At 45.1% G+C, this 25,822-nt stretch overlaps 2 protein-coding genes across 8 annotated transcripts in view; both read right to left on the bottom strand.

Moving 5' to 3' along the window:
* Positions 1–26: 26 nt before the first annotated feature.
* Positions 27–16,765, bottom strand: LOC129013767 (E3 ubiquitin-protein ligase HERC2-like). Of its 7 annotated transcripts, none has more exons than XM_063652516.1 (10): positions 16,581–16,765; positions 15,802–15,953; positions 13,142–13,300; positions 12,945–13,055; positions 12,052–12,303; positions 9,919–10,112; positions 5,470–5,670; positions 3,073–3,301; positions 1,310–1,487; positions 27–264 (listed from the first exon to the last, which is right to left on the bottom strand). In XM_063652516.1, exons 4-10 carry the CDS (start codon positions 13,027–13,029, stop codon positions 186–188), a joined length of 1,218 nt encoding a protein of 405 aa, XP_063508586.1. In that variant the 5' UTR covers positions 13,030–13,055; positions 13,142–13,300; positions 15,802–15,953; positions 16,581–16,765; the 3' UTR covers positions 27–185. The 7 variants fall into 7 exon arrangements, 6 of the variants coding, with proteins under 6 accessions (XP_063508586.1, XP_063508582.1, XP_063508583.1 ...); XM_063652512.1 differs by having other exon boundaries at positions 27–1,222; XM_063652513.1 differs by lacking the exon at positions 15,802–15,953 and having other exon boundaries at positions 27–1,222.
* A 223-nt stretch (positions 16,766–16,988) lies between these two features.
* The window catches only part of LOC129014587 (uncharacterized), a 33,492-nt gene continuing 24,658 nt past the window's right edge, over positions 16,989–25,822 (bottom strand). Inside the window, exons 6-8 of the mRNA XM_063652344.1 lie at positions 19,977–20,086; positions 19,298–19,493; positions 16,989–18,281 (exon numbers count right to left, since the gene is read on the bottom strand). Coding sequence (XP_063508414.1) covers positions 18,117–18,281; positions 19,298–19,493; positions 19,977–20,086 — 471 coding nt within the window. The 3' untranslated portion in view covers positions 16,989–18,116. The remainder of the gene's footprint in view (positions 18,282–19,297; positions 19,494–19,976; positions 20,087–25,822) is intronic.

A 25,822-nucleotide genomic window follows, 5' to 3' on the forward strand; every position in this document is an offset into this window, starting at 1 on the left:
GTAGAAGCAAAAAACCAGGAGCACGATTTGACAAAAAGCAGATTTTTATTTAACAGAGGTACAAACGTGTTTCATTTTCTAATAAATCTCTTTCACAAATCACCTTGTTTTTTCGCTCTTCTTGAATGATTATTTTTAGACAACACTGTCTGACTGTTTTGGCTTCTGCCAAGGTTAGTCTCTGTTCACAGGCTGAGTCTGACTTCTTCCCACCTCCTCCAAGTCGGGCCTTCCAAAACAATGCTCACCATTCTTTCACATTGACTTTAGTTTTGAAAAGAAAAGTTATCTTACAAAGTAGTATGTATAACTCTATAATATATGAAGTGAGGCAATGATACAACCAGTTTTAAAAATAACCTTCTATGATGATTTTCATATACATCCACCTGCTTATTAGCAAGAATCTTTTTACAGGTTTACTGCACACCCAATTTCTCTTCTGGAAAAACTTTTGAACATCACCATGCCCCCCAACTTCTCCTCTCACCTATATTTAAAAGGGTCTGCTCTTTACCCTAAAATCTATACTAGGTAATTTTCAGAATATTCCTTCAATCACCAAATAAAGTTTTGAGATCCTCGTGCTGGATTTCACCATCTTAATATGAAAACCAATAATCACCTATTAAAATTCAATACAGGCCAGGCACAGTGGCTAACGCCTGTAATCCCAACATTTGCAGAGGCCAAGGCAGGTGGATCACCTGAGGTCAGGAGTTTGAGACCAGCCTGACCAATATGGTAAAACCCCATCTCTACTAAAAATACAAAAATCAGTCAGATGTGGTTGCAGACACCTCTAGTCCCAGCTACTCGGGAGGCTGAGGCAGGAGAATAGCTTGAACCCAGGAGGCGGAGGTTGCAGTGAGCCAAGATCATTGACACTGCACTCCAGCCTGGACGATAGAGAGACTCCGTCACACACACACACACACACACAAAAACGTTAGTAAGTAAATAAATAGGCCAGGCGTGGTGGCTACTGCCTGTTATCCCAACATTTTGGGAGGCCAAGGTGGGTGGATCACCTGAGATCAGGAGTTCAAGACCAGCCTGACCAACATGAAGAAACCCCGTCTCTACTAAAACTACAAAAATTAGTGGGGCGTGGTGGCGCACGCCAGTAATCCCAGCTGCTCGAGAGGCCGAGGCAGGAGAATTACTTGAACTTGGGAGGCGGAGGTTGCGGTGAGTCAAGATCGTGCCACTGCACTCCGGCCTGGGCAACAAGAGCGAAACTCTGTCTCAAAAATACAAAAAAAAGTAAATAAATAAAACACAATACAATACAGCTAATACGACTTACCTAAGATGCTGTTGTATGAGCTGAACCAGAGGCAAACACTGTTTGCCAGAAGACTCACAGATCCCCATATTAATAAGGTCTTTATCCAATGGAGTCCTGCTTCTATGAAATGCTGAGGCATTTGCTTCCTGTTCATCAATTTCTTTTTCCTTCTGTGCTTCTTGTTTGGCTTCAATATCTTGTAATTCATAAACAGAAATTGTTTACAAGTGATCTCATTACCAGGTGTAAGACACACAGGCTGGCTGAGCCCTGACCCCAGTGCCAAGCTATCCCAGCCTCTGTGGCTGCCGCACACACCTACCCACAGGCCTCCACCTGCCCTGTTGGAAACCCCAACTCAGTTGTGCAGTTTCAAACAGTGTCTTCTGTTTACAGATCCAAGGTCCAGGCTGCCTCTGCTGATGCTCTCCAGCCTCCTTCTGTGAAGTCCCTAAAATCCTTAACCCTGCTACTGGCTCTCACAAAACCCAATGTGATCTGCCCCACACACGCAGCATCCAGCTGCTCTGTAAGGACAAGAAGGAGCTAGAATTCTCACACACGGAAGTCCTGTTTCAAATGTAAATGGCAGAGCCACTTTGGGAAACTATGAACACACACTGACCCCAGAACCTAACAAATTCCACTCCAAGTGTTTACCCAAAGGGAGGACATATGTTCACTAAAGTACTTGTTCACAGCACAATCGTGGCAGCTCTACACAGCTAAAAACAAGAAAGCCTGGACGTGGTGGCTCACGCTTGTAATCCCAACACTTTGGGAGGCCAAGGTGGGGGGATCCCGAGCCCAAGAGTTGGAGACCAGCCTGTGCAACACAGTAACACCTTGTCTCTACAAAAAAAAATCAAAAAACTAGCCCGGCATGGTGACATGCCTGTGGTCCCCGCAACATAGGAGGCTGAGGTGGGAGGATCATGTGAGCCTAGGAGGACAAGGCTGCAGTGAGCCAAGATCAGGTCACTGTATACAGCCTGGGTGACAGAGCAAGACCCGGTCTCAAAAAAAGAAAAAGAAAACAAAAACCAAAAACAATTTAATGTCCTTCAATAGGAGAATGAACTAACAAAGAGTACTACACCCATAAAATGGAAAACTTCCCAATAATAAAAACGAAGTCACAATAGACACATCAGTGAGTGAATCTGAAAATCATTCTCCAAGGCAAGGCAGGAAAGAGTGCATACTATACAGTTATACTGCTGCGACACTCAGAGCAGGCGAAATGCATCTCATCTGAGGGCAGGGGAGTATCCTGGCTGCAAGTGCCAAGGGCACAGGGATCTTTCCGGGTGACGGGAATGGTCTACATGAGTAACAGGTTATCTGTTAACTTCACTGAAACAGGCAACATGCAGTATTTCATCACAATTAAATCACCTCAATAATTTTTAAAATTAGCACATAAAAGAATTTTAATTTAAGAAAATACTTGGATATCATAAAAGTTGAGTGTTTTACAGTTTTCAGTTATTCTTCACATGTGTGAGTGTTTTATTTCCGATCTCAGCACACCACCAGGTCACGTGTGCCTCCAAGGCCATATCTGGATCTCTGCAGTAATGGCTGCGTGTAAGGCTGACTCCAACCCTCCAGCAGCCATCAAGCTGCCCACCAGAAGATCAATCATGAATCGACAACCTGGACTTATGTTCACTTCATTGCCTGAAACTGAACTAGAAAGTGTGTGCCAATTTGAGTGAAACGCCATCCCCTCCCAGCACCCTGACCCATGCCCTCTCCTGTTCCTTCCCCGAGCCCACCTGCACAGGGCAGGAGAGCAGAGAGCGCCCGGGCCTGCTTCTCTGCGGTGGGCAGCAGCACGGACCAGCCGCTCTGCAGCATGGCCTGGGAGGCTGAATGCATGGTGCTCAGCACGCCTGTGCTGCTGGCCAGTGTCACCACCGTGTGCTTCAGGCTGTTCAGGAGGACGCTGCCCAGACCTAAACCAAGGAATTCCGGGTCAACCTGGTGACTAATGGCAGCATGCAACTGAAAGGAGAAAAACAATTTTCACTTAGAACCCCTAAAAATGAGTGAATTTCAAAGTCTTATTAAACACCGAATAAAACTCAATTTGAAGTATTATTTAAATAGACAAAATAACTTCTCAGCTTATGTATTTTTAAAAACTGGACTAAAAAAACTCTTACCCACAATAGTTGAAGTATTTTCTAGAGGAATTTTTGTAACCCCACTATGAACACATATATGGAAAAGCTCAAGATCAGCAGAAGAGCTAAACAACTAGCAACAGCAACCTCCACCCCACTCCAACCATCTGCACCAAACACAAATAATGGCTACAATGTAACCACAAAAGCTGCCACAGGCGGTGGCTCATGCCTGTAATCCCAGCACTTTGGGAGGCCAAGGTGGGAAGATTACTTGAGATCAGGAGTTCAAGACCAGCCTGGCCAACATGATGAAACCCCATCTCTATAAAAAAATCAGCCAGGTGTGATGGTACACACCTGTAGTCCCAGCTACTTGGGAGGCTGAGGCAGGAGAATCACTTGAACCTGGCAGGCCAAGACTGCACCACTGCATTCCAGCTAGGGTGACAAAGTGACACCCTGTCTTAAAAAAAAAAAAAAAAAAGCTGCTAAAAATTAGATTGCGGAGCTGAGAGTACACAAGGAAACTCCTCAAGTGCAAAACCGAAATTCACATGGGCACACACAGCAGGAATCAAGAGGTTCCGGGCTCTGAAAGCAGAGCCAAGCTGCCAGGCTTCAGCACAACCTCCCACACGGGAATGCACACAACAACCCACTGAACCCGAGCTTCCTGCAGAAGGCTGGGAGCCACTCAGGATCACCTGCCTGCCAGCCAACCACAGCCAGGGGGCAACGCACTGCCCGTCCCAGGCTCTGGGTAGCAAGAGGCCCCACGAGAAATGAGAGACCCGGCCCTGCCCTGGGAGTAGAAGTGAAATCAAAAGCACACCACTCATCTAGGTATAGATATCACAGGTCAGGAAATGACCACCGAAACTCACCTAGAGTCTGTGAAACCTACAGAACCCTCAGGACCCCGGAGAGGCAAATGCAAAACCATACGCTGGGACACCTCGACAGCCTAAGACATACACGAGGCCACGCCCCACAGCACCGACCAGAACAGAAACATCACTGAAAACCAGGAGGGGCAGCAAACACCTGGGGTGCACCCACGCAAATGCCAGGATGCCACAGGTATGGTGATAAATGAGTGCTACAGAGGACTAGAGAAGCAAACTTCAGACCTCTGCTCAGTTCATTACTGCAACTAAACACTACACTCGGTTCTGTACATTCTAGAAGCACGCCAAAAAGGGGAGGGGCTGGAAGAGGGACATGACGGGTTGTTACACAGAAACCACTGTAATAAAAGGGAAAAATTACTATGTCCAGAAAACTGTGGTTCTTGTCATTAAGTTAGAGGGTTTTATTACAAAGACAAAAGATGATGATCAAACACTGCTTTATTTTGCCAGGGAGGAAGACTTTTGTAGCTTTTATTTTGACCGTAACCATAACCTTCATGGTGAGGAAAGGAAGGTATTGCTTTGGGAGCCGAGCTTACTGAGTAGATCAAGCTTGTCCAACCCACGGCCCGAGGGCAGCACGGGGCCCAGGACGGCTTTGAATGCGGCCCAAAGTAAAATTTCTTAAAACATCATGAGATATTTTTGGGATTTTTTTCTAAGCTTATCAGCTATCGTTAGTGTATTTTATGTGCAGCCCAAGACAATTCTTCTTCCAGTGTGGCCCAGGGAAACCAAAAGACCAGACCCTCTTGGTGCAGGGTTTTCACAGTACAGAGGAGAGACAGGCCAGCACTGGTGTCTCAGCTGAGCGCTGTCTCTCTCCATCACCTGTGATCTCACCCAGTCATTTCTCCACACGCAACAACAGTAAAACAGTAACAATGCCAACAAACTAATGATTCTAGCAAAAATAACACAATCCATACACACACTTCCTGCATGCCGAGGCTGACTTCCAGGACAAACATAAAATAAACAGATCAAGTTTTTTTAGCCTTGCGTCCATTATTAGTGCATTACAATCTTACTTTAAAATACTTCACCCAACAGGCCTTCAAAATACATAAACCTTCTTACAAATCGCTAAGACACTTATAAAAGGAGCAAGAGGAAGGGAAATCACAAATACCTGAAGTCGGAGAAGATTCAGCATTGCCACGGCCACGCACTCTATCTCCTGGGGCGGGGGCCAGTCTGCGGAGCCGTCCATCCCCTCACTCACCTGCTGCAGCAGGAGATCCAGCTGCTTAAAAGTCACTGAGCAAATGTCCACCCCAAAAGGGACACGGAGGCCAATGGACCACTCAGAATACGATGACCAAGCACAGCTCTAAGAGGAAACGCAACAATCTAAAATGAATCTCCAAATGCAGCTGCTGGTCTGTTCCACAGGAGTCACCAGCGTGTGTGATGGAGCTGCCTTATGTTATTACCTATCATCCCTCTAACTGCCCACTCGAAAAGCATTCATGGGTGTCCAGCTCACACACTATCAGCTTCCAATTTTCGCACCCATTTCCCTAGCCCCATCTCACTTGGCCATACCTAAAAAAGTAAAAACATTTTTAAAAATCTTTTCACTCTCAAAATGATTAATGCACATTAATGGATGGCAGTGAGGCTCTCCATCCACTTGAAGTGGTATAATAGCAACTCTAACTAGACAATGAACTGTTAGACACATATAACACACACACTACCTTTCATAGTGAGAGAACAAGTAATCGGCAAAAATCTAGGAGAACTGTAGAACACCATCAATAAACTGGATCTAATTTATAGAACACTTCACCCAACAACAGCAAAATACATACACTTTTTTTCTTTTGTGAGACAGAGTCTCACTCTGTTGCCCAGGCTAGAGTGCAGTGGTGCAATCTCAGCCCACTGCAAGCTCTGCCTCCCGGGTTCACGCCATTCTCCTACCTCAGCCTCCTGAGTAGCTGGGACTACAGGTGCTCGCCACCATGCCTGGCTAATTTTTTTTTGTATTTTTAGTAGAGACAGAGTTTCACCATGTTAGCCAGGATGGTCCTGATCTCCTGACCTCGTGATCCACCTGCCTCAGCCTCCCAAAGTGCTGGGATTACAGGCGTGAGCCACCGTGCCCGGCCATACATATACTTTACATATACTTTTATTTTATTTTATTTTTTTTTGAGATGGAGTCTAGCTCTGTCGCCCAGGCTGGAGTGCAGTCGTGCGATCTCAGTTCACTGCAAGCTCCGCCTCCTGGGCTCAAGCCATTCTCCTGCCTCAGCCTCCCGAGTAGCTGGGACTACAGGCGACCGCCATCACGCCCAGCTAATTTTTTTTGTATTTTTAGTAGAGACGGAGTTTCACCGTGTTAGCCAGGATGGTCTCAATCTCCTGACCTCGTGATCTGCCCGCCTCAGCCTCCCAAAGTGCTGGACCATACATCTACTTTTTAAGCACAAACAGACCACACATATACTTTTTATACGTATATGTATACATATATGTATATACAGACCATACATATACTTTTTAAGCACATACAGAATGTTCACTAAGACAGAACATATCCTCACACATAAATCTTAACAAATTTAAAAGAAATGAAATCATATGCAGTTTGTTCTCCAATCACAATGGTATTAAACTAGAAATCATTAACAGAACAATCTGCAAACACTTCAAAATAAAACAACATACTTAATAATCCATGGGTCAGGCCAGGCGCAGTGGCTCATGCGTGTAATCCCAACACTGTGGGAGGCCAAGTTGGGGGGATCACCTGAGGCCAGGAGTTGAAGATCAGCCTGGCCAACATGGAGAAACCCCATCTCTACTGAAAATACAAAACAATCAGGCATGGTGGCGGGTGCCTGTAGTCCCACCTAATCAGGAGGCTGAGGCAGGAGAATCACTTGAACCCAGGAGACAGAGGTTGCAGTGAGCCGAGATCATGCCATTGCACTCCAGCCTGGGCAACAACAGTGAAACTCCGTATTGAAGAAAAATAATAATAATGATAATAATAATCCATGGGTCAAAGAACAATTCTCAAAAGAAATTAGAAAATACTTTGAACATAAATGAAAACGCACCAAAATTTGTGGGTTTAATTAAAGCACTGCTTAGAGGAAAATTTATAGCATCAAATCATTATATATTACAAAAAAGATAGGTCTAAATCAGCAATCTAAGTTTCCACCTTAAGAAACTAAAAAAGAGCAAAGTGAACACAAAACAAGCCAAGGGGACAAATGACAAGATAAAAGCAGAAAACCAATGAGATTGAAAGCAAAAAAACAAGGCAAAAATTAATGAAACTTAAAGATTGTTCTTTGAAAAGATCAACAAAATTGAAAAACTCCAGCAAAACTGACAAAGAAAAAAACAGAAAAGATACAGATTATCAGTATCAGGAATGAATGAAGGGACATCACTGCAGGGCCCACAGACTTCAGACGGTTAGCAAGAGAATGCTAAGGAAAACTTGACATGTAAAAATCAGACAACTTAGATGAAATAAAGCAATGTCTGAGTGCCATAAACCAGGAAAATCCTCCTAGAAACAAACAGGTCACCTCAATAGTTCTGTATCTGTTAAATAAATTCAATTTGCAAAATCTTTTTTTTTTTTTTTGGAGCCGGCGTCTCACTCTGTCACCCAGGCTGGAGTGCACTGGTGCAATCTCAGCTCTCTGCAATCTCCGCCTCCCAGGTTCAAGTGATTCTCCTGCCTTAGCCTCCTGAGTAGCTGGGATTACAGGCGCACGCCACCAAGCTCGACTAATATTTTGTATTTTTAGTAGAAACGGGGTTTCACCACATTAGCCAGGCTGGTCTCAAACTCCTGACCTCTGGTGATCCACCTGCCTCGGCCTCCCAACGTGCTGGGATTATAGGCGTGAGCCACCGCGCCCGGTGTAAAATCTTTTAGAAAGAAATCTCCAGGTTCAGATGGATTCAAAAACATTTAAAGAAGAAATAACACTAATTCTACACAATCCCTTATAGAAAATGGAAAAGGAGGGAACACATGCCAATACTTTGTATAAGGTCAGCTTTCCCCTGACAGAAAGTCAGACGAGATAGTATAATACAAAGAAAGAAAACTGCAAACCAACATCCCTGATGAGCATCAACAGAAAAATCCTCAAAAACGTGTTACCAAGTCAAATTTAGCAATACAGAAACAGAATAGGACTAGGTGCGGTGGCTCACACCTATAATCATAGGATTTGGGATGCCAAGGAGGGTGGATCACTTGAGGTCAGGAGTTGGAGACCAGGCTGGCCAACATGGTGAAACCCCATCTCTATTAAAAACAAACAAACAAAATTAGCCAGGTGTGATGGTGCACACCTCTAATCCCAGCTACTCAGGAAGCTGAGGCAGGAGAATTGCTTGAACCCAGGATGCAGAGGTTGCAAAGAGCTGAGATTGCACCAATGCACTCCAGCCTGGGTGACAGAGTGAGATTCTGTCTCAAAAAAAAAAAAAAAAAAAAAAAAAAAAATAGAGTAGTAAATTGTAGCCAAGTGATCCCTATCCCAGTAACACAAGGCTTGGTCAGTATTTAAAAATCAGGCTGGTATAGTGTCTCACACCTGTAATCCCAGCACTTTGGGAGGCCAAGGCAGGCAGATCACTTGAGCTCAGGATTTCAAGACCAGCCTGGGCAACATAGTGAAACCCCATCTCTAAAAAAGAAAAAAAAAAAGTTTAAGAAAAAGAAAGTAAAAATCATCAATGTAATACACCACACTAACACACTAAAGAAGGAAAACTGCATGACCATTTCATTTGGATTAAAAGCATTTAACAAATTTTAACACCCATTCAGGATTTTTCAAAAGCTTCTAAAAGGGGGAATTAAGGCCGGGCACGGTGGCTCACGCCTGTAATCTCAGCACTTTGGGAGGCCGAGGCAGGCAGATCACAAGGTCAGGAGATCGAGCATCCTGGCTAACACGGTGAAACTCCGTCTGTACTAAAAATACAGAAAGTTAGCTGAGCACGGTGGCAGGCGCCTGTAGTCCCAGCTACTCGGGAGGCTGAGGCAGGAGAATGGCGTGAACCCAGGAGGCGGAGTTTGCAGTGAGCCGAGATCACGCCAGCGCACGCCAGCCTGGGCATAGAGCGAGACTCCGTCTCAAAAAAAAAAAAATTGGGGGGGAATTAAAGAAACTGCCTTAATCTGGTAATAAGGCACCTCCATAAATATGCGCAGCTAACATCACAGTTGATGGTGAAAGACTGAACTGCTTTCCCCTACAGTCAGGAGCAAGGCAGGACACCCACTGTCACCTCTCCTATTCAGCTTCACACTGCAAGTCCTGGCCAGGGCAATCAGGCCGGGAAAAATACATAAAAGGCAAACAGACTGGAAAGGAAGAAATGAAACTGCCCCTCTATACAGATAGCATTTAATTGTCCATGAAGAAAACCCAAGGAAACTACAATGAAGCTCATAATAAATGAGTTTAGCACAACTGCAGGACACAAGAACAACAAACAAAACTCAGTGGTATTTCCTATATACTGGTAATGAACAACTGGAAACCCAAATCCTCCAAAATACCAAATCAAGCTCTATATTCAGTACCTGGGCAGGCCCACAGGTAATTCCCACTATGTGTTTGGCGTCCAGTCCTGGCAATGCTGCAGGTTCTGGCTTGGTCACGCACAAGGTGTCAAAGTGCTGGCACTGGTCGTTGCTCCTCCAGCTGTGGACCTCGCTGTCCTCAGTCAGAGCCAGGCAGTGGGTGGAGCCTGCAGCCACATCAATCACCTTCTTCCCTACAAGGAAAGAGGGATGCAGATGCAGCTTCAAGCCTATGACCTGAATGACCTAGAAAGATCTTTCCACTAGGCCATTCAGGTCAGAAAGCTTTTAATATTAACTTCTTGAGGATAATCTGTTGCTTTAATATTAAGCACAATTCATTTGCTTTGGATGTGTTATTAAAACTCCTATATTTTGTCAGCTACAATTTGGTAGGACCCACAGCCTACAAACATCATAATGCTGGGATACGAAAAGGATCTGTTCTTTTTTCTCCTCCTCATTCAGATTTTCATTCCGAAAGAAACAAGGTGCTTTTAATTAACCATTAGATCACATTCTCCCATCCCAGATACAACAATGCACAGCACACTCTTCACTGAGGAAGGCTTCCTAAGAAGAAATCTATTGTTCTCTCAGAGTTAGGTGATAATCACTATTTAAAACGTTGTTTCTATTTAAACACTCAGCAAAATATTCTATTTTTCCTTCCTGGTAAATCTAACATGACCAACACAAAGGGTGTTTCACAGAAATGTCAACATATAAAATAATTCAGCTGAAAAATCACACTGCAGTGAGGGGAACAATTCTATCCTAGGAGCTTACCATAAGTTAACATCAGCAACAACAAAAGGTGTTTTCAACAGTAATTTAAATACTCTGAAAGTAAACGATTTCTGTATCTAATAACTGTCGTAGCTTTCCTATACTAATGGAGGGGAATATAAACAAGGAGGCAAGTGAAATTCAAATACCATTCAATGACACAGAGTAAACTTCTTACTCTGCAACTTATCTCAGAAGCTTAGAAAATAATAAATACCGTATGGGCACACAAAACTCTTAGACATCAAGATATTAACATGCTTTAAAATAAAACCAATGGAGAAAGGAACTGGGAAGTCTTAGTTAAAAGTCCCACTTGCAAACCCACTTGGTAAAGAAGCAAACACACAAAGCATGTATATAGTAACCAGGACCTAATGAACTACAGCCCCCCATAGAACGCAGCCCAAAGCCTGCTTCTGTGAAGACACTGGTGTTGGAACACAGCCAGGTCCACCTACTTCAAATACAATCTGGCCCTTTAAGAAAAAGCCTGCCCACCCTGAGAGAATCCTAAACAGTCCATCTGATGTACCTCTCACTGCCTTTTCCCTTCTTCCCTACTTTCTTGTCAACTTGCCTGCCCTTCGCCAGTTCTCGACTAGGATGAAGACTATCTCCCAACCACTAGGCCAAGTGGTACAGAAAAGTCCAGTTTTACCTTAGAAAAATCCCTCCATCATCATAGTTTTGATGGCCCCCACCCCAACTTCCTGCAGCATTACATCCCTAGTAAGAACACCATAGAAGAATCTCAGGGTCTTCTTGCGGAGGCTCCCATCCTCTCTGCCCGCGCCGGCAACCCACATTGAAGGCGCCGGCACTCATATCTACATAGCTTGGCTTCCATCTGTTCCCTCCAACTACAATGCATGCTGGACACCTTTGCAACTGAGCAAGCAGGAATCACCCACCAAGGATGAGTTCACATGAGAGCATCCCAGGTGGACCCAATCCCACCTCCCAATGTGGCCCCACAGCACAACGCACACTCACGGTCTCAGTGTGCCTGCAGTACAAGTACAGGTGACCTCATCCGACAGAGGGAACCCTTACTGAGTCCAGCCTGCTGAGTGATGAATGCGTGCCTGCTACAGAAAGTGGCAATGTTTGTAAAACTCAATGGGTTTAAATTAAATTTGGTAAGAGTAACTCAAAGTCATTTTTTAATAGAGACACACCCACTTTCCTCTTAGTATCAATACCTACACCAAGCTAGCAGTAAAAGTTTCTAATGACAGTCCATTCATGGAATGTCAGGTTAAGAACATAAAACCTGCAAACTTTAAAACATTACTAAAGAAACTGTCCTGAAGGGTTTTAAAAGTTTACGTTTACACTCACCTTGCAAGCCTTCTAAGAGTTTTGGATAATGAACATATTCCTCTGTTCCATGTCCAAGTCTCTGGTTGTCACCTTTTCCCCATGAATAAACTTGGCCACTTTTCATCAAAGCAATGGAAAACTGACTTCCACAGCGGACTTTGACCACATCCAAGTCTTGAAGCTTTTCAGTCAGCTTTGGGGTTTTGCAGCCATCACTACCACCTCTGCCCAATTTCTCATAGTCACCATCTCCCCAAGACCACACTTGCCCTAAAAAATACAAATGCATTTAAATAACAACAACTCTGCATTTTAATGAAAAATTTTAAATGACTGAAAATAATATAATGAAAAATGCACACTAATCTAGACCACCCATGTGCATAGTTAACACTACAAGGGTGGCTACTGAGCAAATGAAATCTAGATGACACTTGAGGTTGATATAGAAGCAATAAAGACAGGGAAAGCTGAGTTTTCTTTTTGTTTTCATTCCATGGAAAACAAAGTCCTGACTCTTACTAGCCTGGGCTCAATGTTCACTGCTTCACAGAAGGCCCACTGCCTCTGTAACACATAACTGGGGCCCGGCACACAGCAGACACTTGCGGACCACCCTCCCATTTGCCTGCTGCTTCTGTTGCCACCGTGCGGACTGCTGGTCAACTGTACCACTGTATGTGTTCCCAACTGCATGTATCAGCATAGTTGATAAAATGCTCCCATAGAGATGGTAGCAGCTGCGAACCATCTGACAGGCCCCAGGCAAACAAGCCCAGTAACCACCGGGGCCTCTTCACCAATGCCACTGAGCCCCACACCCACTGGACAACAGGGTGGGTGGCTTCCTCCAGGGAAGCTGCCATGCGTGTCCTCAAGGGCCTGTCGAGGGTGGCGAGAGCTCTACGTACCGTTCTCAGTGACAGCCAGGGTTTGAGTGTCCCCACTCCCACACACATCGATGACCTTCAGTCCTTTAAGCCCAGCTACCAGCATCGGAATGGCCTCGTCCTCACTGGAGCCTTCAAACAGATAGGACGGCTGTTTATTAAGTCCTGTAAGAGGCCACCTCCTGCTGCATGCTCCCACTCACGCAGACCAGATGTACCGTGGCCCAGCTGGCTGTAGTTCCCGCGGCCCCAGGTGTACAGCTCCCCCCTCAGCAGTGATGGCTGCGCTGTAAGTGCTCCCGCAAGCGATGTGCACCACGTGCTTCCCGGCCTGCTTTCCAGAGAAGGCGGAGATCACCTTAGGCTCCTCCAGAGGCCTTGGGGAAGAAGGGAACAAACATGAACGCCTTTCTTCTTGGTGTTATTTCTTATTAGTGTTAGCAAAGGAAATTCACTATCCAAATTTAGACCATCACAGCATCAGGCCAGTTTCACCTTCCAGGTACCTAATAAAATAAGAAAGACAGAATTCAAACACCTAACACCTCCATGACTTTTTGTTCAGTTGGAACCCGATGCCAAGCATGGTATCCAGTAGAAATATAAAAACAGTGTTTGTTAAAGACTTGTACAATAGGCCGGGCACGGTGGCTCACGCCTGCAATCCCAGCACTTTGGGAGGCCGAGGTGGGCAGATCACCTGAGGTCAGGAGTTTGAGACCAGCCTGGCTAACATGGTGAAACCCCATCTCTACTAAAAATACAAAATTAGCTGGGCATGGTGGCGGGCTCCTGTAATCCCAGCTACTTGGAAGGCTGAGGCAGGAGAATCGCTTGAATCCGGGAGACGGAGGTTGCAGTGAGCTGAGATCACGCCATTGCACTCCAACTTGGGCAACAAGAGCAAAACTCCATCTCAAAAAAAAAAAAAAAAAGACTTGTACAATGAAGTCCATTGCAGCTTTATTCACAATGGCGCAAAACCACGGTCCATCTGCAACAGAAGGACTGACTTACCCACACACCCAACAACATGGCGTGTTCTCAAGACATCTGCTAAGTGAAAGACGCCAGAAACAAAACACCATACGCTGTATGGCTTTGTTTCTATTAAATGATGGAAAAGACAAAACCGTAACAACAGAGGGCAGATCAGAGGTTGTCAGGAACTGGAGGTAGGAAGGGGCATCGACTCGAATCCCCGGAAGCGACGGGAGCGCCCCACGTCTTGAGGATGGTGACCCAACTGCGTGCGCTTGTCAAAACCACCCAACTCTACATCTGAAACTCAGTCATCTGGCTGTATGGAAGCCTCATAAAGCTGACTAACATTTGTATGTATTTGTTAAATGAATGTGGATGGAATGAAGCCAGCACTCTGCAATCTATACTTTACAAATGAAAAGTATGAGGCAGTGGGGATTAGGGTAGAGAAGTCTTACCAGTTGAAGAAATTGCAAAGTTAGCAAAATACCCTATTCTTAGGATCCAGAATATGTTCCTATGATGGATGACATTTTCTTGAGAATCTATAGAAGCCAGGCCTCTCCAACGACATGGTTTACTCACTTTGAGACCTACTAGTTTGCAAAATACACACACACACACAGTGGCACAGGCACTCACAGGGACAGCCCAATGACTCCACTCAGTACAAACTCTCCCTTATTCAGCTTAAGTTTCAACTTCCCCAAAAGGTTATCTCCAGCTTCTGCCATCCGCGCTCATCTCTCTTCCTGCCTCGAAGTCCTAGAATAAGGCCTAAGTTACTCATCCCAGCACTTACTCTCCACTGAGAATTGTTTTACTATGAAATATTTTATACAAAGTCAGTTACAAATACCATAAAGGAAGTAAGCAGATATACCACCCTGTCCTGCACCTCGACGCCTTTCAAGTCCCATGTACTCCATGTCAATCCCAGCCTTTAGGATCCAGTGTGAGAGTAACAGCTATAAATTCCATGGAGATCAATCTTTTGTTTTTCACTCATTTTACATTTGTCTGAATCCCTTTCAACACTGTCAGGGTTGGGCTGTTCTGAGCTTGGCATAGATGTACCACACAATGAGCATCACTCTGCTTTTCTCCCAGTTTGGGATCTTCCCAGCGGATGCTGTCAGCAATGATGACCTCAACTCCACCCTGTGGTGTGCATGGGCCATGCCCCCCAGGCTCCTCTCAAGGGACACAAGTGCAGTCATGACTTCGCTCATTTCAAGCTCTGCACTGCCCGCTCCCTGCTCAGGGCTCTGGCCCACATGAAATGGGCTTGCTGGGTTGGTATGCACACACATCCTTCATTTAAACCTAATGCCAAAGTTCCACGCACAACAGCAAAGTACAAGAGGGTTCCCATCACTCCATGGGGCTGTCAGACCTCCCAATTCTTACAACCTGGCATTTATAACAACTTTGTTTTATCTCTGTTCTTTCACAATAAAAGGTTCCACCGAATAGGATAATATTAGGAAGAAACTGCTGACTTTTGTTCCTGTAAAAATAATATTATGGTTCAAGGAAAGGGTGACACCTTATCTATGGGAGACAGGGTGAACTGTTTGTGAATGAAAGAACAGTGGTGTGGGATTTGTTTTGGCAAACTCCAGAGTGGGGATGCAGTTTGAGTAGATAGAAGGCTGGCCAAGGCTGCACAGGGTGGAGAAGAGCCGAAAGGCCAATTCCTGTTGCCCTCCACGCATGGGCAGAGCTCCTAAGCCATCACCAAGGAGGGGCATATCATAGTGTCCTGCTCCACCCCAGCGCTACATGTCAGGGCAGCTGGAAAACACCTGGACACACATCTGTGCTCCATCCTGTTTAGGATATGGCAACATAAAAGAAGAGTGTGTCTCCTACAGAAATGAGCAATACATACACAGTGTCCCCGTGGCCCAGCCGTCCGCCATCCCCACAGCCCCAGGAGTACACCTCTCCAGTGGCAGCCAAGGCTAGGTAATGGTGACCATCAGAATGGGCAGTAATTTTTACAATGTTTCTGGAGGCAAGGCTTTGGACCAGCTGTGGGACCTAAAAAAGGAAAAATACGAAGAAAAGTAGTCATCAGTCCAAGGAAAATGAAAGCAGCGCAGCTCTCCTTTATCATGTATCCCTGAGCAAAGCCTGCTCTAACTGGAAGTGGGGCGTAAGTCCCTGGGGGCACGGGCCGGCTCTCCAGCCCTTCCCACCCAGCACCAACAGAACAGCGGGCAGCTTCCAAGTGCTCTGTGCCAAGACCAGAGCCGATGCAGGGGCAGGGCAGGCTAGCCCCGTGCCACAGAGACACACAGCCGACAGGGAGGAATACCTCACTTTAATGAAAACATGCCATGTCCCAATTTGCCACTATCCCCATGAGGCCCATCTCCCTCATCTGTCACCTGTCTGGTCCCAAAGTCAAATGAGTTTACACATGGAAATGAGTTTACAAATGGGAATCTCATGATTAGCAATGAGTTTCACTGTAAGGACTTCCTAATCTTCACAACCCAAATCTTGACAATATTACAATTGAGATCATTAAACATAATATACAATAAACAGAAGCTTATCAATCTTCAGAAATCAAATGGCTTAAAGAAACACCAGAGCTTGTGCATCTATAGTACAGACCCTGCTCCACAAGGGAACACTGCAGGCAGTGCCCAGAACACTCACCAGTGTGTCACTATTGTAGGCCTGTGTGTACACGCGGACATCGCGTGACAGAATCAGGAAGTGCTTCTCTGCACAGGCAATCTGTGTGACTCCCAGGTTGGCCAGGCCTTTGCACTGGATTGGACCAATCACATTGGCATAGTATTTCCATCCTATTAACCCCCAACCTATGACCTCTTGCAATGATCCCTGCAAGATGTGGCGTGCTCTTGGCTCGCTGCAACCTCTGCCTCCCGGGTTCAAGCGATTCTTCTGCCTCAGCCTCCTGAGTAGCTGGGATTACAGGCATGTGCCACCACGCCCGGCTAATATTTGTATTTTTTAGTAGAGACGGGGTTTCTCCAAATTGGCCAGGCTGGTCTCAAACTCCCAACCTCAGGTGATCCATCCATCTCGGCCTCCCAAAGTGCTGGCATTACAGGTGTGAGCCACCACACCCAACCCTCAGCACTGTTTGTATAGCACCATTGTGGCAATAAGCCCAAGTGTCCACCAATAAGAGACTCACTACAGAAAGATGCATAAAAGACACATCCGCACACTGAAGACTAAGCTGCTTTATAAAAACAAAGAGGGACACTCTGATATAGTACTCCAGTATATATGGTTAGCAAAAAAAAACAAGCAACACAATGCAACATGCTACCACTAGCGTACTCATTCCAGAGAACAAGGAGGTTACAAGAAGAAGGAGGTTACGGGAACAAGGAGGTTAGAAGAACAAGGAGGTTACGGGAACAAGGAGGTTACGGGAACAAGGAGGTTACGGGAACAAGGAGGTTACAGAGGAGACTGAAAAGTCAGAGGCAGCAGGTGGAAAATGGGTGGAGGGGGTGGGCGGGGAAGCGACAGTGTGTCTCTGCCTAGGTTTGATTTTTGAACCATGTGACTGTATTCCTTTTTTTTAAAATGACTGTAAAACAAAATAAATACTCTTCATATTAGAAATAAAATCTTAGAAAAATCTGGATTCAAAACTAGGATTAGTTATACCCCGGCAAAGTTCACTACCATTCCCAAAGGCAGTTTTCTCATTGACATAATGAGATACAACAGCGTGCATGAGGTCCTCAGTGGGCCTGCACCCTACAGGTGCTCCACACATGCAAATCACTACTATTACCATTACTATTACATAACAGATATAATATATAATTATACTCTCACTACTATAACCAGCATTACATACTAAGACAGCCTGTGTTCAGAGCATAAAGAAGGCTGTGGAACCCCCTGCAGAAGGTGGGAGGGCCTGGGGCTGTGGATAAAGGGGAGCTCTCTGGGGCTGTGCCACCTGAACCTGGAACCTGGGCCCCCAGGTTGGGTCCCCAGGCCTGTGTGCCTCAGCTTGCTCATCACTCACTCTCAACACAGATAACATTTTCAACGGCAAACACATTTAAAAACCGTAAGCCAGCTCCCCCCAACAATACCAGAAAAAACAAGTCTCCACACGAGCCCAGGAGGAGAACCTAGAAGTGGTACTAGCTACAAAACACATGGAGAACACGGTTCTTGCACACACCTTATGAGATGTCAGAGAGCTACACAGCGGAAGCATCTACAGGGCGTAGCCAGACGGTCTAAATGGGCCATGACAACAATCACCATTTGTCGCAGATCAATGGCAAGCTCGTTGTCTTGTGGAAGGGTGAGGTACCTCAGGAAACTCTCAATGGGGCTCAGAGGGCCACACAAAAGCTAGAAAGGAAAATAAACAAACATTCAGAAATGGTGGGAAAAATTAAAGTAACAATTAGCCTTTAATTACTCTTTATATTTTGGTATTGACTCATTTGACCCATCAAATGACAATGTCGATGATACAGTTATACTATACAGCTATATATTTATGCAGCATATAAACTGACTGTACAAATGTCTAAATTTGCTGTATACATGTACACAACATTGACTGTGCATATATACATTTATGATACTACAGGTAAGTTGAATCCACACAGATTACTAACACAACCAAACCACCCTGCAGGCCTAGGACCCCTGGAGAAAGGCAGAACCACCTCTGTGGGAACCCAGCACAGCATCTCAAGCTGGCCTTGAAATCTAAAACCAAAAACTTTATTTCAATCTAAACGTTGCCTGCTCTGGAGAACACCTACTTTCATTTGCAAATTAAATCATAGTTCTAATTCTTCTAAAGGCAGAAGAGCCCTATTATCATTAAAGACTGCAAATAATAGAAAAACCAAAGCATGATATTGGAATGCCTAAGACTTTCCCAAAAAACCAGCAAAATCCAACTTGTACTTGACCTGTAAAGACCAGCAGTCCTGGAGGTTTACGCCCAGGGCCCCACACGCCTGCTCCTCCCCCAGCTCGGTGTCCACACCTGTTAAGGGGGGGAGCTGGTACTAAACAGAGTGACAGCTCAGGTGACAAGCCCTGCACAGAGCCCAGTACATAGGAAGGGCCAACAAAGCAGGCCACTACTTTCGTTGTTCTTTTCTGGTATTGATTTAAAAGTGCATGTTTCAAGCTTGGTTCTCTGCTGACAAGGAAGTTAGTGTTCACTGATCCGAGTCTTCTCCACAAACAAGTGGCCTCCCACACCTGTCTCATCTGACTCAATGCTGTTACTACCAAACACACACACACCAGAGAAAAATACTGCCGTGGACACGCAGGCCGGTCTTGCTTAAAAAATAACTAGACTCGAGTGCCACCTACACACAAAGTTCCATCATGATACCCACGTGCATGTCGCCCTCGGAGCGGGGCGTATCCTTCCTGCAAATGATGCTCTGGAACCTTTGCAGCAAGGGCAAAAGCCGGGCGCTGGTGCCCTGGGCGGAACGCTCATTGTCAGTCTCCTGTGCCTCGCTGTCCCACAGCTGAAGCAACATCAAGATGGCAGACAACATTTGGCCAAAGGAGAAAAGATATTTATTCCTAGTAAAAACAGATTAACTTTTTTTTTTTTCACGGTGGAGCAAAAATAAAAGCAAACAGCTAGATAGAAGTGAAGAAATACTTGGGATATGAAAGGAAATGAAAGTAAAGCCGTGGCAATTAAATCACTGAATTGACACCAAGATTTCAGCACACGACATCGCCTTTTGCTGATAGGAAAGACCAGTTAAGAAGCTCAAAGAGCATGTTTACATGAAAGATCTAGGATCTTAAATTCATGGAATAAAAATAATTAAATGAGGAAAACTGAAAAAAAAAAAATTCCCAGTCTAGAAAACTAAGCATAAAAAAAGGAAGTGAAGAAAAGGAAAAGAGAGAGCGAGCTCTGGGACATGGTTCTCTGGTTACAGAGCACCACAACTGCTGCAGTCACACATGATTCAGTGAAACACACACAATGCAACAGGTATTTGGATACAGAGCCGCTTCCCCAAAGCGTTCCCAGTCTGCAGCAGCCCTCACCTCAGCGTCCCTCTCTGCACAGCCAGCTCCAGCAGGATGGCCAGGGCCAAGTGCTGGTCCTGCAGGGGGACGCTTCTGGCCCTTTGGTGCCTGGTGTTCCGTGAACATCCCTGAAATGAAAACAATGGATGCAGGAACAAAGCGACCTCCAGAAAGACAGCATGCTTACAATCACACTAACACGTTTACTACACACTCCCTCCCAAGGAAGGATATATTTTTAATATTTAGAATCAAGTTTCTGAGACTTGCTACTCAAATTTTTCAGAGATTTTTAAAGTGTACAATTAGCTTACAGAAATATATTTTATTTAAATTATTCATTCAGACACTATATTACAGTAGATGACATACTCCAAGTTTGTGAAGCATAAAATAATTTATCTCATTATCAAAAACATGAGTAGAAGAATATCTAGCTATCTTTTCCAGTTTCAATGACTTGTAAGACTATAACAGTATCAACATTCTCCTACGGAATTAGAGAACCAATCTCCAAAACCACCTGATAATCTGGAGGCAAAATGTCTACACTAATTTTTATCTCTGATCAATGAAATATTTTTAACTTTTCTGTGTTACTCAATAATAAATTTTTTAAAATTCTATCCCAAGACTGCGGAGAAAGGATCTTATGGCATCAATATTATAGCTGAATTTTTGAAATCAACTCCATGCCTATGTTCAGGGCCTCCAGCATTAAAAATCTGTGGTGATGCCTTCACCAGCAGGCTCAGGAAGTGGACTCAGAGCCAGGGACGCAAACGCCAAAGGCCTCCTGCCGGATGGAAGAAGGCACAGTGCTGACCTCTGCAAGGAGAGTGAGGAGTGGCCTCACTTTTCCTCTGCATCTGTCCTCCCTGTTGAATTTTATATTTTCTTTAAATTTAAAAACCTTAACAAAAATGCATAGCACCTAAGACCAGAATTCATATTTTTCTTACACACAAATGATTCCTATTCAAAATTTTTTACGCTAAAAAGACCAGCTAAAGGACTAAACTATTTGATCCTGAGTAGTTGTTTACTCCCACGTTATCTATAAGACTTCAAACCAAGCGCCACTCTGCACTCAGGACAGCAGCTCCTAATCACAGACAGACACACAATGTAAGTGCTCAACCCTCCACGAATGACTGATGGCCAAATCTCCAAGCATCCTCCCTCGTCCATCCCATTTAGTATAACAGCTTCCTGGGTCTAGTCAGAGTATCATATATCAAATCTCCTGAAAAGCTGAGAACTCAGACCCGGAATCACAGCGCCGAGAGCCCGCTGAAAACAGGTGAGAAACCAACCTACTACGCTTCTTAGCTCTAAAGAGAGGGTGGTAAGAACCAGCCTCAAGCAGGCCAGCTGTCTGTGTGCAGAAGGCAAGAAAGGAAAGAACTCACCCCATCACAACGGACCTGAGGAAGCTGGTTGCTCTCTCCACCACCTCCAGCCACAGAGAGGACCCGGTGCTCTCATCGAAGAGCGAGGCCTCGGGAAGTGCTCATCGGGCGTCCAGGGACTCCTGCAACAGCTAACTGCAGAGGTCTGCATCCTCGCCCGGGCGCACACTTGTCAGAGGAGCCCACCCACTCCCCTCACTCTCCTGCTGGGCTTCCCACCCCTCAGCGAGAGATGATGCCACTGTCACCTTTCCAATCCCTCACTCAACAGGCCAAAATCTAGCGCAGCTGTTCCAGTCAATTCTGTATTTCACGGCTGTCACATGAGCAATACAGTAACTTCTTGTTCTTCTAGAATTAAGTCTGTACTCAGGTGTTCCATGGTAGTGGCTGACGTGGGGGTGAGGGTGCATGCACTCTCTTTTTTTTCCTTTAAAGCACAGACATGAAAAGCGAAACAGCCTCTGCAGCCTCTCATCTCACAAGCAAGGAAACCGAGGCACAGAGAGCACAAGGGATCAGCCGAAAGGCACATGGTGGCTGAACGGAGCTCAAAACCCAGACTGTTGATGTGTTAGGGAAGCAGAACAACGTGCCACACCAGGGACCGTACCTGATCGCCAAGCCCTACGCGGGAAGGTGAAGGCAAAAGACAGCGCCGCTCGGGATCCCACTCTGGCGAGCCCCTCCACACCTTTGCTCACAGGCCGGGAACTGCAGACGACACACACGGAACATACAACCAGTCAGCAGCGGAGGGTGCAGATACTACATTAAATCAATACTATGAAAGGGTGTGTACCAAAATCTGACCAATGGTTTTCTTCAAGTGACAGGATCACAAGTGGATTTTTAGTTTCGTTGTTTAACAACTTTGATCAAATGTCTTTTGTAAAGGAAAAGTTTTCTCTTTAAGAATCAAAGAAATGTATAAGGAATTTTAAATGTCTTGGGAAAATGCTCATGAAATGACCTCCCAAAGTGAGATTCTAGTGGGAGGAAGCAGACGATAAACAGATAAATACATAAACAGAGGGAGAATAAACCCCACATGGGAGACCAGGCAGAACAGGAGCTGGAAGAAGAGCAGCAGAGACACACAGGGTAGCCTGGCTCGCCCCAGCTCCGGCGTCCTCCACTCGGGGTCTGCTCCTGGCCGCGGGTGAAGCCCTGTGTGCTTGAGCCACCCCGTGGGGAGTCGCCCTCTTCTGAGGATGGTGCTCATCACCGGCCTGTGTTTTTAAGCTTTTCACTATTTGCGTATGTTAATTTCACAAGTCAGTTTCATTCCGCATGTAGTAAAAGGTTATGCAAATGGTACACCACAAAAACCATCCTGTACAAGAGAGAAAAGGCTAGAATACAAAAAGGCATAATCTCAACTCAATTATGCATAGAAAGTAATTTTATTTTATACCTTATACTGTATCATATTTCTAATATATGTATATTACAGTATTGCTACTATAGACTATATTCTCCAAATTTACTAAAATTTGCTTTCATGATCAGGGGATACTCTATAAAAACAGGTGATATGGAGTTCAAGACCTGCCTGGCCAACAGGACGAAACCCTGTCTCCACTAAAAATACAAGAAGTAGCCAGGTGTGGTGGTGACATGCCTGTAATCCCAGCTACTCGGAGGCTGAGGCAGGCAAATCACTTGAACCTGGGAGGCGGAGGCTGCAGTGAGCCAAGATCGCACCACAGCACTCCAGCCTGGGAGGCAGAGCAAGACTCCATCTCAAAAAAAAAAAAAAAAAAAAAATACAAAAAACAAAACAAAAAACAACAAACAGGGATGTTATAGAAGGATCTCCCCAAGATATAATGTGTAATAAAAATGGCAAAGAAGAACACGGCTGGCCGGGGCAATGGTACACGCTTATCCACAAGTGCCTGAATAATGCACCGGGAGCTCAGAGAGGAAACACAAGAACCTCTGAGAAGGGCACCGGGTACCTGGAAGATGGAAATCTTTGCTCACGAATCCTAAATGAGAAATATGAACATGACGAGACACAGACATGTAACAGGACACACAGTCCTTACAAGAGAAAGCACATGGGCCAAGTGTGGTCAGAGGAGGTGGGTGAGTCACTTTAGGTCAGGAGTTTGAGACCAGCTTGGCCAGCATGGCAAAACCCCGTCTCTACTAAAAATACAAAAATTAGCCAGGCGTGGTGGTGCTGGCCTGTAGTCCCAACTACTTGGGAGGCTGTGGCAGAATTCCTTGAACCCGGGAGGTGGAGGTTGCAGTGAGCCAAGATCGCGCCACTGCACCCCAGCCTGGCCTGGGTGACAAAGAGAGACTCTGTCTCCCCTCCAAAAAAAAAAAATCACTACTCAGCAATAATGATACATGCAAAGACCTCCTTGGGAAAATGTCAAGGGGATTATGCTAAGTGAAAAAAGTCAATCTTGCTTGAGGCCAGGAGTTCAAGACAAGCCTGGGAAACATAACAAGACCCCAGTCTCTACAAATACAAAATGAGCTGGGTGTGGTGTCATGCATCTGAGGTCCCAGCTACTCAGGAAGCTGAAATGAGAGGACTGCTTGAGCCCAGGAGTCTGAGGCTGCAGTGAGCTATGATTATATCACTGCACTCCAGCTTGGGCATCAGGGTGAGACCTTGTCTCCAAAAATTACAGTAATAACAATAATAAAAAATTAAAAAGCCAATGTCAAAAAATCACATAATAGACACAGAGAACAGATGAGTGGTTACCAGGAGGTAGGGTCGGGAGAGAAGACGTGCATGTGGGTATAAACGGCCCTTGTCCATGTACCCTGGTTGCAGTGGAGGTCTCAGAAAATCTACACATTAAAAAACTGCAAAGAAATACACATACAATTGGGAGCATGTAAAACTGGGAAAACCTGAATAAGACAGGCAGACTATCAAACACCCTAGTTCTGATGACTGTGTCATAGTTTGCAACTAGCTACCATTGAGGGCAATGGGGCGAACAGTAAAAGAATCTCTATACTATTTCTTACAACTGTATGTGAATCCACAATTATCTCAAAAAAAGGCTTTTTTTTAATTTTAGGAATTCTTCCAATTAATGAAAGCTATATTCCAATTAATCCATCAACCCTATGTCATCACAAAGGAAACAGCGCAGAGAAAAATCAGCTGGGCTCTCAGCCATTTCTGCAGCTGAGGGAATTCAGTTTGATTTGACAAACACACAACACTGCTTGGACAATCTTAGCACCCACCGCGCACCTGTACGGAACACTCTGATTCAGGACCATCACAGCCGGTCCAGAAGGAAGGAAAGAACCATGGCACTCCTATTACCAAATGGGTAGGAATCTCATCTGTCTCTTGGTTTAATTTACTCTAAAACTATTTTCAAAAATACAACACGTACAGTTGTCCCTTGGTATCTGCAGGGGTTTGGTACCAGGCCTGCCCCACCCCTGGCTCCATACCAAAACCCTAGGATGCTCAAGACCCTGATAGAAAATGCTGTAATATTTGCATATAACCTGTGCACATCCTCCCATATAATTTAAATCATCTCAGCCAGGCACAGTGGCTCACACCTATAATCCCAACACTTTGGGATGTCAAGGCGGGAGGGTCACTTGAGCCCAGGGGTTCAAGACCAGCCCGGGTAACATGGCAATACCCCATCTATACAAATTAAAAGAAAAAAAAAATTGGCCAGGTGTGGTGGCTCATGCTCGTAATCCCAGCACTCTGGGAGGCCAAGGCAGGCAGCTCACTTGAGGCCAGGAGTTAGAGGCCAGCCTGAGCAACCCAGTGAGACCCCGGCTCTACAAAAAATACAAAAATTAGCCAGGCATTGTGGCACACGCCTGCAGTCCCAGCTACTTGGCAGGCTGAGGTGGGAGAATCACTTGAGCCCAGGAGGTCAAGGCTGCAGGGAGCCATGATAGCCCCACTGACCTGGGCAACAGTGAGACCCCCATGTCAAAACAAACAAACAAACAAAATCATCTCTAGATTAACACCTAATACAAGGTAAATGCTCTGTAATTAGTTGTTATATTGTACTGTTATTTGTATTTTTTAATTGTTGTGTTGTTTTTTATTGCTTTTCTTCCAATATTTTCGATCCACAGTTGGTTGAATCTGTGGATGTGAAACCCACAGATACAGAGAGCCAACTGTAATGTGATTTCAACTATATTTAAACAGAAGGAAACAAAAAAGGAAAACAAACACAAAAATTAAAACGTAAGGAAACAAGCTGCAAGTATTGCTCCTGTCTCTGGCGAGCAAGATGATCAGGGTTTTGCTCTTGTTTCTTCCTGCCTCCTGTACTTTCTATGTGCTCTCCAGGGAGTCAAAGTCACTATCACAGTCAAATAAAGCCAACGCTCCTAACTACATAAAATATAGTTTCATCTGGCAATCTTGTAGTTCAACCTTCTGAGGACAAAAGTCTGATAGACAGCTTCATTTTGGAAAAG

This window comes from Pongo pygmaeus, chromosome 16 (genome assembly GCF_028885625.2).
Source record: "Pongo pygmaeus isolate AG05252 chromosome 16, NHGRI_mPonPyg2-v2.0_pri, whole genome shotgun sequence".
Lineage (NCBI taxonomy): Eukaryota > Metazoa > Chordata > Mammalia > Primates > Hominidae > Pongo > Pongo pygmaeus.